We start from the raw sequence: 18,226 nt of genomic DNA, 5'->3' as shown, positions 1-18,226 counted from the left end.
CAAGAACCTGAAAATAATAATCTTTCTGTAAATAAGTAAATTATTTAATTTGTTTATTTTTTTTAAATAAATTATTTAATTTAATTTATTTAATGAAATGAAACTGACCTGAATAAGTAAATATAAACGCAATGTTTGTGTTTATTTTTTTAAAGTACGTAAATGTTGTGAGATACTATTGTTTATCTATAGTAACAGCAGTTTGGGTTCCTGCCCACTGGGGGCGCTCTAAAGAACTATACAGTGATAAACGAGTTCGAATAAGAGTATGTTCATGTTGTTAGTGGAATGCTCGTGCTAATAAAGCAAGTCCGACTTTTCAACTGTTGATGGCTACACTCGTCTTCCCTCATTTCATGACAGTAAAAAATAAAAAATACCGAGAAATACATGTAGAAGAAGTTTACGTCACTTCCGGTCGCCATCTTGATTCTTACTAAACCAGCCAAAGAAAAACCTTCATTTGCAGAATGAAATATTGAACAAGTTCAGAGTCTTGTTAAAAGCTGGTAGGTGTTACTTTAACCTCTTAACATGTAAAGGTTTACAGTTTGTCGATTAAAAGGTCGAAGTTAAGCTAGTGGATGACCGACCGTTAGCATCCATGCTAGCGTTGTTTACTCGTTTACATCTAAGATATGCTTTGGTTGTCAGCTGTTCTTAACTTCTGACCGTTTATCGGGTTTGGTTTCGAGCGCTTTTATCTTGTTGTTTGTTATGAAGCTGTGTGTATAAAGTTGTGTTTTGTTTTTGTCGAGGCTGAGGTTAGCATCTCAGGCTAATGGCTATTCCGCTCCAGTTAGCATCTCTGCACAACCTTGAAATGGGGCGAGTTAAAACTTACACTTGAATATTGAGCTTGTTGGATATTAAACAAGTTCTTTGAGTTGTGAAAGCTGAAATGTACTCAGGTTTTAATTAATGAAAGCAGATATTAACTTTGAACTGAATCCCGTCAATATTTTCATGTGAACTGATGATGCTGTTAGTTGTGTGAATCTGCCAAAGCTGGAGTAAACTGTGTGATTTCACATCAGTTTTCCTTTGTTTTATTGGTTTCAGTGTTTGAAAGAGTTTCTGAAAGACTCACAATCAGCTGACCTACATCAATCTGACTTCAGGGCTTCCACCATTTAGGAGGATTTGTTGAACTTTCCAACATTTTCCTCCTACAGGTAAGACAAACTTCACCTGTTATATTTATTTCTAAAGCAAAACAAACTAAACAGAAATATATGATTTAAACACTCAGTAAATGCAGAAATAGTTTTCTGCTCCTTATTGTTGAATTTAGTAGTTTTTTTTAAACTTTCTCATTATTATTGAGTAACACTAATATAACAAGCTGAATATTGTGACAGAAAGTTTCAGCTGAAGTTTACAAAAACCTTTTTTCTTCCTGTTTGAAGTTAAATCAGATCAAAATTGTATTGTTTCAGATTAGAATCACAAAAATATTTCTCCTTGCTCAAATGAGTAAAACAATATTAGAGATTTAGTTATTAATGCCTTTAAGATCAGAATTTTACATACATTTTAGTATTTAGCGTTGCCTTTGAACTGACTGACTTGGGTCAAACTTGTTACTGTTCAGAAGTTTTTAACAATACTTCGCAAAATTTTATAATCGAGGCTCAATAAATCTAATAATAATTGGGTTTTCTGTATTGGAGGACATGTAAATGTTTCCACATTCCTAATCCAGGCTATTATATTTTGATTTTAAAATGTTGTGCTATGGAAAAATTACTAAATCAATTTTTGTGAAGAATATTGTCATATTTTATATTGTGTGTTAAATAAAGTAGCTGACATTAAAACAATAATCAAATAATTGCAAATAATCAGGTTTTCTTTTCTTTAAGGAATAAACTACAGAGTTTAAGTAAGATTTACAGCACAAACACATTCAAAGAGTAAATTTCACCACCTGCTTTTATTAAACAAAGTGTGAGAAGAAACTGCTGTTTAACTGTTTCACAAAAAGCAAATATAACTTAGAAATTGCAACGAGAAGCAGTTTAATGCTGTTTAAAAGCATCTAAACCAGAGAATGAACAATAAAAAAATGGAATGTGGTCAGTTCATAGATGAAATGCATGATGTTCGTAGTAGATGTAGTGTGTTCTAGATCACGGTCCAGTAGTCAAAGGTAGCAGGCATGAACAAAGTGTTGGAAATTAATCTGAAACAAGTTTCCATCCTGAACCAGATGCTGCAGCTGTTGCAGCCACTAAAATGCTAACAATTTAGTTACTTTATTATATATTATTATAAAGCCCTGATGTAATTTAGTATTCATGGTGGAAGTGTAAAAACAAACAAGTGGTTTCTTAATTAGAGAAATGTATGAAACATTAATTATGATTGAAAATCACTACTGAACTGTAACAAAGACTCACTAAAAACCAAACATAATCTGCTGTTTGCACCATGATTGAAATGAAATCGATCAGTTCTGCTCCCTGGTCCTTTAATAAAAATCATCCTGAAGCAAACAGAGGGAATTAATCTCAGATTTAAATACCTGGATGTAAGATTTAAAAAAAAATCAATTTTACTCTCAAGATTAACACAAAAATCCACTGTACATCATCAGACTCTAAAAGATATATATATATATATATTTATATATATGTATATATTTATATTGTAACCTCTGTTCATGATTTACATCCAAAAATAAAATAAAATCTTAAGATTTTCAAAGCGATTGGTAGAAATGTCAGAGGCTGGTGTGTCTTCCAGCGTTTTGTTCACACATAAAGAACAACAGAGCAGGAACAGAACCGAGTTCTGCTCGTCTTCACCACAGTGTCTGACTATACCTCAGTTTTTATCCTAACATCACAGCAGCATCGACTCCTGCATGGCAAAAGCCTCTGATGCGTGCCTGTAGTGTGGTCCACCAAACAGCTGGGGGTGCTGTTGCTGCTGCTCCTGGAACTGTGTCCTGTAGTGAGGGAGCACGTCTGGGTTGGGGGGAAAGGTGAACTGGTGAACGGGAGACATTTGGGCTTGCTGGAAGCTGGGCGAACGATTCATTCCGCTGGGGGACTGAGGAGGGCGCTCATCGTCTGCCTCCCACTGGAAGCTATCTACGATTGGCTGAGGCCTGCCTCCTGGCAGGAAGTGGGGGTTTCCCTCAAATCTGTAGTCCCGGGAAGTTTGCTTTTGTGTGGTTGATGTTAGTTGCTGCAGGTAGATTGGAGTGGAGGTGCTCTGAAGGTTCCTGGTGGACTCTGGCTGCCTGCGGTAGGTGGCGAACGAGTTATTTTGCAGCGCCTTCTCAGGAGAGAAGTTGCTGGGCCGCCGCTGGGTGGTGGCGTACACTAGTTCCCCGTACAACGTGCTGGAGGGAGAATTAAATCTGGGGTCTCTGTAAAGTTTTTCCTCCCCTCGGTGGTCCAGGCTCACACTGTAGCCTGGGTGGAGGATGGGAACTTCGGTTGTAGTTCTTCCTGGAGAGGGCTGTTGAGGTGGGGTGTTGTACCGACTCCGAGCCCCAGAGTAGCCAGCAGGTAACCCTGGGGGACTGTTACGTGGAAACTGAGAGGGGAGGTGATGCTTGGTCATCCTCGGGCCTGTTGAGGCTGAGTCGGTGCTGCTGGCCTGGTGTGGTGCTGGTACGGTAAAGGGAGTCTCATCTTGAGGGGCCCTCATTCTGAATGGAGGCTTCTCAAGCTCCAGAATCTCAAAGTCCTGCTCTGGCAGTCCTGGTACGTTGTCATACTGGGAGGCATTGGAGCCCCGATCAGAACCCGGGATGATCCCTTTGGGCCGGGATCGTCGTTGAGCGTAAACTCCGTCGTTGGGGCTGGACGGAGCCGGTGATGCCCCTCGGCTTTGCCGCGTCTCTCGCGCTGCAGCGGCTTTGGCCGCCTCCAGCTTTGTCTCGGAGGGTTTGACCCAGCGGGGGCCAATGATTTGACGGGAACTGGAGGCTGCGTTGGAGTTGTGGTTGGCGGTGGCGTGGTTCTGAGGACTGCGGCTGGGCGTTGGGGTGGGTGCTGACGATGGAGTGGTTCCTCTCTCTGGTGTGGTGGAGTCGGACTGCTTTGGTTGGTCATTCAGAAGCTCATTGGATCTCCTGGAGTGGGCATCCCATTTCTCTGCCCTGTGATGGCGGGACGGTTTCTCCAGTGAGTCCCTGCGTGCCCGGCTCGGGGGCCGACTGTCCTGCTGTCGTCCCGGTACCGGACTGGAGTCTCTCGGCGGCTCGGCTGGCTCCGTGTGGCTCTGACCGTTGCCCACGTGATTCATCTGCGGCGCTGCGACCTCTGGAGGAAGCTGCCCCAACGGCTTCTTAGGAAACTCATCCTCATTAGCTGCAACATAAGAACAAGAGATTCACATTATTCCTCCATCGGGAACCTGAATGAACAGTGATGGTTGAACATACTGCGTAGTGACGTCACAACAGGGTCATGAGTTCATGCAACAACACTGCCATCGAGGTAAAAATGAAGGAGCGTTCAAGACGAGACTTAAACAAATTCACAGCAGAAGACAAAAATATGTTTTAATTTCCATTTAGGGGATTCCACTTCGCTGAAAGTCTTACTCCATTCATGAAGCAGAAGCAGCAGCGACCCACTTCATCAGTGTTGGTTCTGTACCACCAGCTCTTTATGAAAGTACTGCCTACACAAAATATTAAGATATGCTGATCAGAGCATGTTAGGATGCATTGATGCATCAGTGATCCAGGAAATGAACTCAAGTTTCTCTCATTGAAGAGATTATTTAGGCTCCCATGTTGTTCTGCATCCACTAAGTTTCATTCATTGAACCTAAAATACTTTATTTAAATTGATCAAAGATAAATAATAAATTACTTTAACAGGTACACGTTTTATTAAGTTGTGTGCATTTGAAATGCTGTACAGAATGTTTCTGTAAATATGACCGTAGTGTTCATTGCTTTGTGGATGAATTCATTTGGATGAATTGATGTGAAGTTTCCGTCTGTCACCAGAGATTCTGCCCTAAATGGCAGCAGAAGAAGAAATAACAAGCAAACTCTTCACACTCAGCAGCAAATGTAACAACTTCAAACTTTGCAACAGATTTGAATGATTTTACAGCAACTCTACTTTGTTACTTAGACATTTTCTGTAAATTTGTTTACAGAAACATGAGTGCACCTCATAGTTCTGATTTCATAGTTAATAGCCATAAAATAATGCAGTAATTTGTGCTTTACTTTTTACCTGTATTTATTAGTTTGACTGAAATTAAAAGACAGTGTTCAAAGATAATTAAGTTAATTAGGAACTAATTTATTATTCTTACTTTATTCAGAATTTTTTTTAAGCAACTGGCAACCACAACTGCATTTAAGATAAAAAAAAAACATTTTGTCTGTTTTACACTTAACTCCTCAAATGGCATTTTTTGTCATCCAGTTGAAATTTACTAAACATGCTATATTATTGCATTTTATGCAATAAATGCGCCAACTTTTAATCTGAGTGTCAGAATAATCGATTACTAAAATAATGTAGTTACAGAACTATTAGTAACATGTCTGGTGATTTTTGCTTCAGTTCTGTAGCCTAAATAGTTGTTTTTGTTTTCAGTACCTTAAATTATCCACCAGAGGGAGACATTACCAACAGCTTCACAGTTGAGGAACAACATGGCAGTCAGGGGATCAAAAAGGACAAAGAAAGAACGAGCTTCCACATGAGCACCACAAGTAAAAACACAATGTTGGAGGGAAAAGGTTTGTGAAGGGAAGAACCCAGGTGTTGTTGGACAGACAGGACGAACTGTGGGACGGATGGATAGAGACATGGACAAGAAAGACCAGTCAGGATAGCCCACCGGTTACTGTTGTAGGAGGGAATATGGCCGCCACTCACAGCCACACTTTTGTTGTTGTTGGCTAACATTGTTTAGGAGGAGAGGAAGAGAAGTAGATTAACGAAGAAACTGGAAGAAACACTCTACTGCTACGCTAAGACAGCAGGAAACCCGGTGACCAGCGTGTCCGATTGCTGTTGCAGTACCTGGCGCTGGGAAGTCCAGCTTGGCCCGCCGCAGCTCCGTCATGGACGCCTGCAGCTGCTCGATCACAAAGTCGTCCTCAAGGAAGAAATCTTTGGCCAACGTGACCTGCAGGAACTCCACCAGCTCCTCCATGGACAGCTTCAACAGGTGCTCTACAGCCACACACACACCTGAGTTAGCATGTTCACACAGCAGCTGTTAGCTTTGGGTTGCTAGCAGACTCACTTTTGTGCAGTTTGAGGATAGTGTAGGACATGGCGGGCAGCACTCGCTCCCCCTCGAGGATGTAGATGTCCCAGATCCGGAGAGTCAGGGTGAAGGGAGTCTGAACACAAGCAGACGTCAGGTTTGATGACCAGAGGAGCAGAAAAACTTTGATTCTACATAGAATCACAATTCATAGTCCTGGGAATTAATAGTCGATTTAAAAATGCATTTAAGTTGTGTATCTTAGACCTATTTGTGAATATACTTCATATCATGTTACCGCAGAAGGTCGTCTCAGACTCCATGTAGCATGAGGTCGTCAGTCATAATTTAAACAGAATCTTTAGACAGTTTGAATAGAAAAACTGGTTTCTGAGTGGAATTGATAGACATTTAAAGATTCTCATCTCTACTGATGACTGGTTAGAGCAAAACCAGAACCAATAGTTAATCATCCAGAACTTTATTTGTAAAGCATAATAAGTTTTCTGTTGCTGCTGGCTATAATTAAGAGCAGAAAGAAGATTGATTCCTTCTGTTCACGTTAATGAGGCGTCTGGCTTAATTATGTAAACAATCTTTAGCAGAACATCACTGATAAATGAATAAAAGTAAACTTGTATGCAAATATAACAAACTGTAATTAAAACGTCATCAGAGCTTCATTAGAAGATGATAATGATGATAATCTATCAATCTCAAGTAAAAGAAGTCAAATATTCAGCTGCAGTAAATAAACATGACAGAATAAGTTCATGCAGCTACTAATAAACTAAATTAATAAGTTGTTTTCAGCCAATTATTCACCCAGAACACACGCAGTTATATTATAGGTTGATGGATTAAATGGTAAAAGCCTCTTAAGGTAATAAAGCTGCAGCTTTAATGCAGCTGAACATTAACATTATTACTTTTAAATAAAGATGGTTGGAAGCCTGTAATTTACTTAGAATGTGAAGTAGAAACAACTTTTTATTATTTTACAGAACCCATCAAATGAATTGGATAATAAAAACACATTTATTTCAAGAACTTCATCACAAGCTGGAGGCGCCAAGCCCCGCCTCCTGGCTCTGATTGGTTGTTTCTAGTTAGCTCTGGGAGAAGACAGGAGCTAAATGTTGTTCATACCAAACTGTCATGACTTGGTGTCAATTTCAACAAATATGTAAAAAATATTGCTTTTTATAAAAGTTAAATTGTGCTGCTTTAGCTGTTGAAGTTGAATATAAAGACCATGCAGAGCAGTAATGGGGAAGAAGTAGCAGAAAGTGGAGGTTATATTCTGAGTAGCTGGACTCACTCTGTCCAGGAAGCACTGGAAGAACCACTTCATGGTGTACAGGCTGGTGAAAACCTCCTGGTTGTCCTGCGGGACCAGTAAAACCAGTTCACGGCGCTGATGGGTTAACCATCTGGTTGTTATGGAGCTGCCGTTTGTCTCACCAAGTGCTGCTTGAGTTTGGGCATCATCTTCTTCAGGATCCGGTCGTGGTGCTCCTGGTAGCGCATCAGCTTCGGGAAGCCGGGGATGAAGAACCCTGAGGGCCGAGACGCAGCAGGCCGTGTTTTATAACAAACATGTCAGTAAATTAGCAGCTCAGCATCTTTGATCACAGCTGGAAACATCTGCAAAGTCCCTTCAGAGATCCAGTGAACTTTCTGCATTTATTTCAGCTGCAGTCGGTTTAATTGCTTCCCCCCTGCTGGCTGTGCTTTATGAATCCTCACTAACCGGTTCATTAGTTGCTGTTCTCACATTATAAACTAAAATATAAACAACTTTAACAGTTTTTACCGTGCATGGCGTGCTTCTGCCCCGACAGCAGTTTGACCAGCCCAGAAAGCGTCTTCCTCGTTCATGTAGATGAGCAGCAGAGCCGTGATCTGACTCATGCCCTGGCAGTACCCGACCTCCTGCAGAGCCACATGAAACCGCTGAATACAGGACAAATCTGATAAAGTCTGAGTCCAAATTGCAACAAAATGAGTTCAATCAGCAGCTGAGAGGAAGGAGAACATGTCCTCAGAAATGTTTCAGTGTTATTCAAAGTGTTGGCCGCCAGGGGGCGCTGTGGGACCCTTAGCAAGTTAGAACGATGAGAAAAAAAATTAGTAAAAAAATTTCACATTATTTTTTAGCCAAAAAATAATAATCATTTTTTATTTATGTTATTTGATATTTTATTTAAATTGCCACCAAAACCCAGAAATTTTATGAGAACAAAGATAGAAAACTTGAAATTTGCTAGAAAATAACTTGAGAAATTATCTGTATCTGTAAAGAAAACTTGAAAATTTTAGTTTGATTTGTCCAAAAATGTAGATTTTTAAAATATTTTTCTTGAAAATGTATTAGATTTATCTTAACATTTTTTTAGGTTTTTTTTTCTTTAATTTTTTCCAACTTTTCACTCAGAGATTTCCAATTTTCTTCCATAGAATTTCAGTTTGAATAATTAATCTAGATGTAATTTCAGTTCCTAATTTTCTGATTGGCTGCCTGTCGAATTCATCAAGCAAGAAATAAAAAAGACCAAAGGAACTGCTGAAAAAAAGCTTCAAATCTATGAGAACAAATTTAAATTTAATATGATTAACATACAATATTACGTATTTTCTTATAACCAAAGTGGAAAACGCGATGAATGAAGTCACAATTTATTCTGTGCTAAGGAACTTATGGCCATATAAAATCATACAGTATGAGGCAACGTTTATTCTAAATTAATTATTGAATTGCGAACTAAAAATGTTCTAAAAGTTGATGTTTCTTTTTTGAGCGGCTATTTCATGAAAACGTTTATGAACCTCAGATTTAACCTGTTGAAAAAAAGTATCTATTGCTACCAATTTTTACACATTAAGCTTTTTTGTAACAAGTTAAACTTAGATTGATGAGTAATTTCCGTTTTTAGGTCTCTAAAATGCTGGATGGTGGAAGTGCAGAGAGTGAAGGACTCACCGTGTTGTACATGGAATAAGCTGTGAGGACGTGGAAGAGCGCCTGCTGCCTGAAACCCAAACAATCATCATTTAAAATTTTTATATTTTAAGGACCAAAATTACAATAATTCATTTACGTAACAAACAATAACAAAATCAGGAAAAGAAAATTTTCCAAAATGTATTTCTTTCGATAAAAAACTTGAACAAACACTGCAGGTGTGTGTCTGGTGAATTTGTCAGAGTATTGATACTTCAAAATAAAATGACTCAAGTAGTAAAAGTATTTTTTATGAAAAGTCTCGTGGATGTAAGGGAGGCCAGTCGCTCCCTCTGCTGTCGGGTTGCGGCTCTTACTTGACGTCGTAGCGGGTCATGAACATGATGTGGTCCCGGTAGGTTCTGTTCACGTCCAGGTCGATCTGCCGGACGTCGGGGGACAGCGCTCTGGCCCGGGACTTCAGCTTCTGCACAGCAGATGAAGAAACCTGCAGGTTAAGCTAGCAGAGGCCTCTCCCTGCTCTGTGTCTTTAAGCAGCAGCAGGCCGATGCTTGAAGTGGACCGTCTGCTGTTGCCATAGAAGCGGAGAATGTGAAAAGCCAGAATCTGCTCTTATTAAAGGCCGTCTGTCTTTCATGGCCTAAAAATGTCCTGAAAGACGAGCTTTGTGTCTCCCACTGTGGACATAATGAGATTATCACTCACACTCTGGAATCAGGAACAAAAAGACTGAAAACAGGAGCTTTAATCAAAGCAGATCCAGCATTTCCTGTTGTTCTGAAAAGTGCGGCATGCTTTTATACCTCGTAGAAGTCTTTCTTCTCCTCTTTTATTTGGGAACGTCGAGCAGCAGGCACCACACCTGCCCTCGGAGCTGCAGAGGAACGCCCTTATAGATCCTCCGGACGAGCTGCAGGAGGAAAACGCAGCGTCTTGATGAGGCCTTCAACAAACCCGAACCGTCCAGAACCACTCAATTTCTAACATTAATTCAAAAAAATAAATAAATCCTCCTAATTTAAGACAAAATCTAGAAAGAATAAAACAAGTAACATTTCTGTAATATTAACTATGACAGCAATGAACGATTGTTCTAACAATTAAGAGAAAAAAACTTCTCATTTAATCACCTGAACATATTTTAAACAATATTAGAAATACAAGAAAAGATGAAAATAAAGAAATAATTCAGTTCTGTTTTTGAATGGGAAGTGCCTAAAATGTAATAATAATAATTTCTTTAGCGAATGTTCAATCATTCTGCAGCTGAAACATTTCTACCGGGAATCTATTTGTTTTACATTTCTGACTATTTCTGCTCTTTTTTTTTAAGCAAATTGACATTTTAAAAACATTTTGTACTTCAGTAAACAAATCATCAATCACTGAATTATCTCTATAAATATGATTAATGCACTTAATCGTTTCAGACTTGAACATTTACTCTCTTCTCTGACCTGCTGCACTTTTCAGTTCATAACGAGTTTGGAGCTGAAATTAATAAAAATAAAACATAAAACTGTTTCTGATAAAAATGCTAATCTTTCACTTTCTATTGATTCCATTCAGAAAACATTTTTTTTATTCAAACTCTTTAGAGATTCTGTTTAAATCATCAAATTCCATCAGTTTTTATTGGAACAAAAATATGATCAGGATTAGTTTCGCTCAGCTACAACTTTAACACATTTTAACATCCAATTTTTAGCATTTTTTATGTATTCATGATTCCCAGGAATAGAAATGATGATTCTTATTTTATTTCTGTGCCTCTAGTTAATGAATGTTGGCCTGACTGTGTTAGTTTTGATCTGATCTCAGACTGCAGCCAAGATGCTTTTGCTGCTGCAGCTCTGATGGTTTGTGACGAGAAAATAACTGGTGAGTCGGGAGAAAAGCTGCTGCTGCAGGTCGACAGAGAGGCGAACAGAGCATCTGGCATCTGCCAGGAATGATAATCGAGCCCAGAGAGCCTCGCTCAGCATGTCGCCATGTTCTGCTGAGGTGAACCTGCGACCATCTGGCTGGACGAACTCCAGCAGAGACTGCGGCTCTGCATGCACAACGCGCCTTAAAGCTGCAGGAGTCACAGAGTTCAGTTAGTACTAAACAGGCCGGGTCCCTCTGACGCGGCGGCGGCCGGGCCCGGGTCCTCTGAGCCTGGGGAGAGCAGCGCTGATTTCATGAGGCGGCGTGAGGACGAGTGGAAAGTTAATGAGCCATAAATCAGCTGTGGGTCGGTTCCTGCAGGTCGGCTCTGATGGAGGAGAGCCAGTTGCACGTCTTCATGCTAAAGAGGGCCGAGGATGGAGAATGTCGCCTCGGGGTTAATGACACTCAGCTCTTACTCTCCATCAGCCTCAGGACTCACTGTTTGCTTTACATGAATCTGGGCTGAATCTTAGAAAGATTCAGCTTCATGTTTGATTATTTTAGGATAACGATGCAGAGGAACCAGTAAATAATAACTCATAATAAATAAACTGCATTCTTCAATGTCTGCCTAGAAACGTCATGTTGCGCCATCTGGTGGCTCCTAAAAGTACAGCAGGTTTAACAATCTGTTCGAAACAGCAGCAGATTGCTCTGCTAAGTGTTAAAGATGCTGGTCATGAAGGGCTTCAGATTAATCAATGAATCGGTTCATGTTGGAGATGAACTCTGAACTTCCTGAACACTCTTTTTCATCTGGAACTGCTTCCTGTTGGAAAGAACTGCTTCCTGTCAGAAGGAACTAGTTCAGTAATGAATACTGGATCCATCCACCAGTTCATCCATTCATCTCTTTATCTAATGAAACTTATATTTTTATCTTTCTAGCTGTTACTGGGACCAGAACATGGTGGTTCTGGCTGTGCTGCTGTTTGGTTGATGGACCAGCAGAACCCGACCAGACACGCCTGAGACCCAAACGGACGGAACCACCTTCTCGCTGTTCTTGTATTTCTCCCAGCTCTTCAGCATCTTCAGCCACTTGGCGGTCCGCTCCACCTCCAGGTGTTTTTGCTGCGAACAGGCGAGACGAGAATCACGACTAAAACAAACAAACTGCTGTTCTGATGAAAACATTTAATGAGTCATAAAACAACCTGCTGCTTTAACTGGGCTGCTAAAGCAACAGGAAACCGTTTGGTTCTGTGAATGTGCAGCTGAAGCTCTGCAGGCGTCACCAACCTTCTCCTCCAGCGAGTCGTACGACGGCAGTTCGTTCTCACTGTGGAGGCAGCAAACGGAAATGATAAGCAGGCGTTTTCATGGCGTTTGAAATGTTTCACGTTGCAGAGAATCAGACAAACAGGAAATAACAGATCGGACCTTTAATCTGTGTTAGTTTCCGTTCAGATAAAGCCATCAGTGTTTTGGTTCCAGAACCGAATGAAGAACATTTCAGGTTTTAACTCTAAATGTCTGAAAACTCGTTTCTGTTCTGGTCTGCAGAACCAGAAGATCATCACCGGTTGGAAACTTCACTTCCAGTGACGATGGTTCTGGTTCCCCAGAGTTTGGACCGCTGAGCAGCGGTCCGGTTCTGGTTCTCCTCAGTCCAGGTAAGACTTTGAAACTCCTGGTCTGGATCAGCTTTTAATAATCTGATGTCATCAAATCCTTGAATGGATTCTGCAGTTATTCCTGTAGCACTTTTTCCTTCCACTCAACTTTCTGTGCAGCTTATTTTGCCTCAACCTTTTCTATCTGCCCCTCCTTGAGTCCAGTCATCAGTCGTCCCCATTATCTTCTCCTTTTAGATTCTGTAAATGATCAGATGATCAGGCTGCACTGTAAAAACAATATTTAGTATTTTTGCTCGTTTATTATGCAAATATTTCAGCGTTCTTGAAGTAAGAAAAAAATTTAATTAAAAGTAACTTCAGCAAGATGAAGAGTTTGTTTTAAGACAATAGTTTCTCAATAGGATTAAAATATTTTTGTGCCATTGGACTGAGGACTTTTAAAAATGTATATTAATATTAAAACAAACTCCTATGTGTTGCTGAACAGTTGCTTGTAAATTCATTTGGTATTATTTAAAGTGTACCAAGACATTTGGAATAAAAACTAGACCATAAATATTTGGTAAGTTGTGTTTTTGTGTCTTAGTGCAAATATCTCAGTAATTTGAAATCAGACAAAACTAAGACGAAAGTTCTTATAAAATCACTTATAATAACATATTTTTCCATGTTATTAGTGAAAAAATTATGGAATGAGTAAATTACTAATAAAATCAATATAAAAGATTATTGACCTGTAAACTTGTATATCTTGCTGACAAGTTGCTTGTAATTTAGTTTTGTTTCTGATATTTCAACACATCTGGATTAGAAACCAGAACAAAAATATTTGGTAAATAGTTTTTTTTCATGTTGAAACTCTGAATCATCTTTATTACATAAAGCATGTCTTTGAAAAGCCTTTAGAGGAAAAATGTTGACGTTTTATTGCATGCAGCTTCTCTGCAGCTCAGTTTCTTCTTCTTCTCTCCTGTCCGTCTCCCACAGTGAGGTCTGGATCGCGGCGCTCTGTCCCAACACTGCTGCACTGTGATTACGGCTAACCAGAACGTTTCCTGCCAGCGTGCGCCAGCCTATATATAAAACTCCAACACTGTGCTGTTTATGAGGAGCAGAAACCACAGACACTCTGAGCTGCTGACCAACCCAGACACAGCGGAGGGAGGTTCTTACTGGACAAATCCGAAACGGTCGATGACTTTGTAGAGGTGGAAGTTGGTGTCCTCCCAGGGCTCCACGGTGGCCTCTTTACCCTGGAGAACAGGAAGACAAACATCAGGAGCTGGAAACGAGCCGTTAGGACGATAAGTTTCAATTCAAAAACCAGTTTTGCTGCTAAATTATTGACTAAATAGAAATATGAGCTCAGCAACAAAGATATTTATAATCCAATCTGTTTCTCAAGCATCAGACTGGAGCAAAGTGTTTCAGGAAGTCCTGATCTTTCAAGGAGCTTCTTTAAAATGTTAGCATTAGCATTAGCAACATGTTTAGCTTCACTGATGGTTATAACCAGAAACATTTACTGGAGTCACTTCATACTGAAGCATCTCCAGAGTAAAACTTATGAGTTTTCTACCCACTGAAATTGATTTTGACACATTTTTGTTTTACCTAATTTGTATTTATTTTTATTTTTTATGAATCATTTTGGTCCTTAGTATACCAAAACTTTCAAATATGAAATCATTGATAACTTGATCAGTTGCTCAGTACTTTAGTAAAAGTTTTACCAAATGCTTTTTTACTTTTGCTTGAGTTGATATGTTGAAGTTGAGCTTCTCTGCTGCTAGGCTAACTCCTTTTAGCACAACAATCACATCGACGAAAAGCAGCTTGTGCGTCCGATTTACCGGCGTACCAGAAACAAGAATAAAAAGTTCCAACTAAAAACATTTTAAATCTCACGTTTTGCATTATTAGCTGCTGTCATAGTTTAGTATGTCAAAACCATGAAAACTTTAATCAAGTGTAGCAAGATGTCAAAATATATTACTTATAGTATATGTTTGAAAAATGGCATAACATGGAAAAACATGGAAACATATGAAAACATTTGTCATAAACAGTCTAAATTACTTTACATGGGACATTCACCGCATGATTTCATTCATTTTAATTATGAAAATTAAACTAGATTCATAAACAGGTATCAATTTAACTGACTTTAAAAAGTCTGATTTGATTCTCCAACACAAATCAGATTTTTCGACCATCAACAGACTCAGATTATCATCTGCTGCAGGTTTCGGCCTGATAAAAATCGAGCGGGTCTTAATCAAATGCCTCCCACGTTCCTGTGGGGTGGAGCGTCATGCTCTGATTGGCTGAGGCCGGGCCTTAGTGCCCTTGGGGAGAACTTGTCGGCGTCAGTATGCGGAGATATGCAGGGGAGCAGAGTGAGGACGAAGGTTAACAGGTGTGAAACTGAGGCTCACTATCTGAACCTCAGTTCCTATAAAACACACTGAGGTTAATTTACCGCCTTGGAGCAGGAAACGGAAAAAACACCTAAACTTTAAATATTTATCTTTTAGATCAGTGAAAATAACATCTGAGTATTTCCATCAACGTTTTGATGCTCATCTTGAAAAGGTTGATAGAAACAGCAAAATTTGGAATAACTTTCTCAATTTTGCTAACAATCGTTTGACAGTTTTTAAGTTTTTTTTTTAGGAAAGTTGCTATGGATACACATTGTAATGCAGTGAACTTTCCCATCCACTGGCGCCGTACCAGAGGCACGAAACAGCAACATTTCTACATCTGTTTTATGTCATCTGTTGAAATCTCACTTTTCATGACCTGGTTGATTCACTTCAAATCAGGAGGAGGAAGCGCTCCGACTTCACATTTGATCTTTTCTCTCTTTTTTTTTTGCCAAATTTGAAGTTTGTTTAAAATTCACATGAAAATAAATTCTTATTAGTTACATTTACTAGTTTGAAGTGAATAAACCAGGCAAAGCAAAGCGAGATTTCTTCAGCTGTTGACGCTATGCAAGGCTGTAACCAACAGGAAGTGGAATCTGCCAACCAACAAGGAGAAAAACTGACAACTCTGGAGTTTTGTGCCTCTGGTAAGGCATGACTGCATTCACTACATCAGGGCTTTTTCCCCTTTAGTGCATCAACTTTATTAGATAAAGCACTAGTGTAAAATGTTTTTGCCATAATGAGAAATGATGTCAAATTTAGCTGTTTTCATTAAACTTTTCTAATGCAATACTTCAAAATGAGTGTAAAAATGTTGATGAAACAAATGAAATGTAACATTTGAGTGGATAGTTTCTGTATTTGCTGCTGATACTCAGGAACGTCGGTGTGTCCGACGTTCTGCAGGGATTAAAGCTTCAGGTTGAGGCTCCACAGCTCAGTCTGACCACCAGATGTTGAGGTGAAATATCTAAAAATTCATCTCGGTTTGCACTGCCAGCGTTTTCACTGCTGGCTCAGCAGAAAGTCACGATTTTAAATAAATAACGAAGCTCATGAAGCCTTGCTTCCACCACAGGTCGCCACATGTGCCTCACAGCAGCAGAAAACCTGACGGGAATTATTTCTGTTAGAGTCTGGTTCTTGGTTCTTGGGCTCGGGTTGACCGGGTTCTGAGAGAATCAGGTTTTAACTCCAATGGATCCCAGTTGGAGAAACACAACAAAGATCACTAAAGACGATCTGATCTGATCTGATGTGGATCTAAAACCTGAACTCTGACCTCCATCATGGACTCTTCACTGATCTGATGCTCAGATTAATGTTTTCTATGGCTCTGCTCCAGCCAGGAGGTCTCACTCTGAGCGTTTTCCTTCAGCCAAGCCTCATCTGGGGCCGCCGCCTCTGAAACGCTGATGTTACAGCCGTGTGAGCGGCGGCGCGTCCTGTGAAGCGCCTGCTGTTACGATTGTGTTTTACAGGCAATAAGGCCCAGATTTACGGCGCCGCCGAGAAAGAAACGCTGCAGCCGAAGCTGCAGAGGCAGTTCAGCTGTTACCTTGTCATATTTGGCGACGATTTCGGCCCGTTCCTGATCCAGTTTCACCGCCGCATCCTGATGGCTATCAGAAGCTGCAGACAAAGAGAAAATAAAAGATAAATTACAGTCCAGAAAAACAGCTTGTTGACCTTAGAAGTTGTGCGACAAAATATACTGTCAGGTTAAGATATTTTTATTCTTTTTTCATTGCACCAATAAAGTTATAATAAAACGAGGATGAAATACTTCAACACAAAAATGACTGAAACCGTGTTCCTGTGATTAAGCAAAACTTCTCGTACAAATGACAGGAAGGATGACTGGAATAAAAGCCACATTTTTTAAGTGTTTTCTGTCGTTTGTAATTTATTTTTTTAAAGCAGAAATGCATTGATCCTCTTTTTTCCACTTTCGGTATCGATAGAGGCCTGATATCAGTCGATACCGATACAGAAACTTTTGTTTTCCAACACAGACATAAATCGACTTGCTTCTCTGCACCAACTGGGCCTTTTTCCTACCCACATTAACAAAATCCAACAAAAGTGATACTTGAGGTAATAATAGAAAACATTCTCAAAAATCAATAAACTTTACATTTTAATGAACATTTAACACTGGAAGACATTTAGATTCCTAACATAAATTATAAAACCTCTATAAACAAAATTATTTTTAAAAAGAAGAGCTTGTTGACACCAAAATACCAAACATTCAAATGGAAACTATTGATATTTTAATTTTATATGTGATCAATTGATTTATTGCTTATTGCAACAAAAACTACAACAGCACTTTGGTGCAGTTTTATACCTGTTTTAAAGTGCTATATAAATAAATTTGACATTGACAAACAAGTAAAAATAAAATGCAACAAACTGCTGGCAAAAGATTCAGAAAGTTCAGTTTGGAAAACATGTTGAATAAATAATAAAGGTTAGAATAAATAGATCCGGAACATTGTGTCACACACGGGACCGACATCAATATCGGATCGGCCCAACTCTATGAAATATTAAAAATCTGATTTCATAGAAATTAAATCTGTTTAAGCCAGACATTGAGAGATCGGGTCGGTTCCTGACGGATCGGTTCCTGCCTGTGGTTCTCCATCGAGCCGTCGGATCGTTTCCTGTCACGACCGCAGAACCGACCAGCTGCTCGGTTTCTCAAGCACTTCCTGATCGGCGCGGCGCTAAACCCGGAGGATGCTGAGTTTATGATGTGTTAATGGAGGCCGAGGATAAATCACGGCTTCCTGCAGGGAGACGACGGAAAAATCTAAACCTTCACGGGTTTATTTCTCACATCAGCCAGTAAAATGTTTTAGTTATTTAGAAACCAGAGAAACATTAAGATCCTGATCAGACTCAACAAATTTATGTCAACTGAGACATGGATTAAACTTTACCAATAAATTGCTCCAGGAATTATTGCGATAAACGATAATGCTGTTGTTTTGTAAAATAATAAAGGAAGTTTGTTTTCTCACAGACCAATAAACTTTAATTTAATAAAGAACTTTCTGGAATATAAAACACAACAACCATAAACAATAAATAAAAACCCA

The 18,226-nt window shown here is 39.5% G+C and overlaps 1 protein-coding gene and 1 long non-coding RNA gene across 2 annotated transcripts in view; one reads left to right on the top strand and one right to left on the bottom strand.

Annotated features, from left to right (window-relative positions):
* Positions 1-331: 331 nt before the first annotated feature.
* LOC129351897 (uncharacterized) lies at positions 332-9,280 on the top strand. Its single transcript, XR_008604799.1, has 4 exons — positions 332-509; positions 1,063-1,175; positions 5,583-6,162; positions 9,141-9,280. It is a non-coding gene; the product is annotated as an uncharacterized LOC129351897 (long non-coding RNA).
* Positions 1,918-18,226, bottom strand: part of usp6nl (USP6 N-terminal like) — a 22,336-nt gene continuing 6,027 nt past the window's right edge. The window contains 15 exon segments of the mRNA XM_055020726.1: positions 1,918-4,328; positions 6,015-6,167; positions 6,241-6,340; positions 7,526-7,591; positions 7,669-7,763; positions 8,021-8,061; positions 8,063-8,139; positions 9,188-9,236; positions 9,526-9,635; positions 9,973-10,001; positions 10,004-10,079; positions 12,095-12,175; positions 12,344-12,383; positions 13,855-13,934; positions 16,675-16,748. Of these exon segments, the coding sequence (XP_054876701.1) occupies positions 2,848-4,328; positions 6,015-6,167; positions 6,241-6,340; positions 7,526-7,591; positions 7,669-7,763; positions 8,021-8,061; positions 8,063-8,139; positions 9,188-9,236; positions 9,526-9,635; positions 9,973-10,001; positions 10,004-10,079; positions 12,095-12,175; positions 12,344-12,383; positions 13,855-13,934; positions 16,675-16,748 (2,552 nt within the window). The 3' untranslated portion in view covers positions 1,918-2,847.

The sequence above is a fragment of the Poeciliopsis prolifica genome, unplaced genomic scaffold, assembly GCF_027474105.1.
Source record: "Poeciliopsis prolifica strain line A6 unplaced genomic scaffold, Auburn_PproV2 SCAFFOLD070, whole genome shotgun sequence".
NCBI lineage: Eukaryota > Metazoa > Chordata > Actinopteri > Cyprinodontiformes > Poeciliidae > Poeciliopsis > Poeciliopsis prolifica.
Note: the sequence above shows the minus strand (reverse complement) of the source record. Positions and strands in the feature narration are given on the sequence as shown.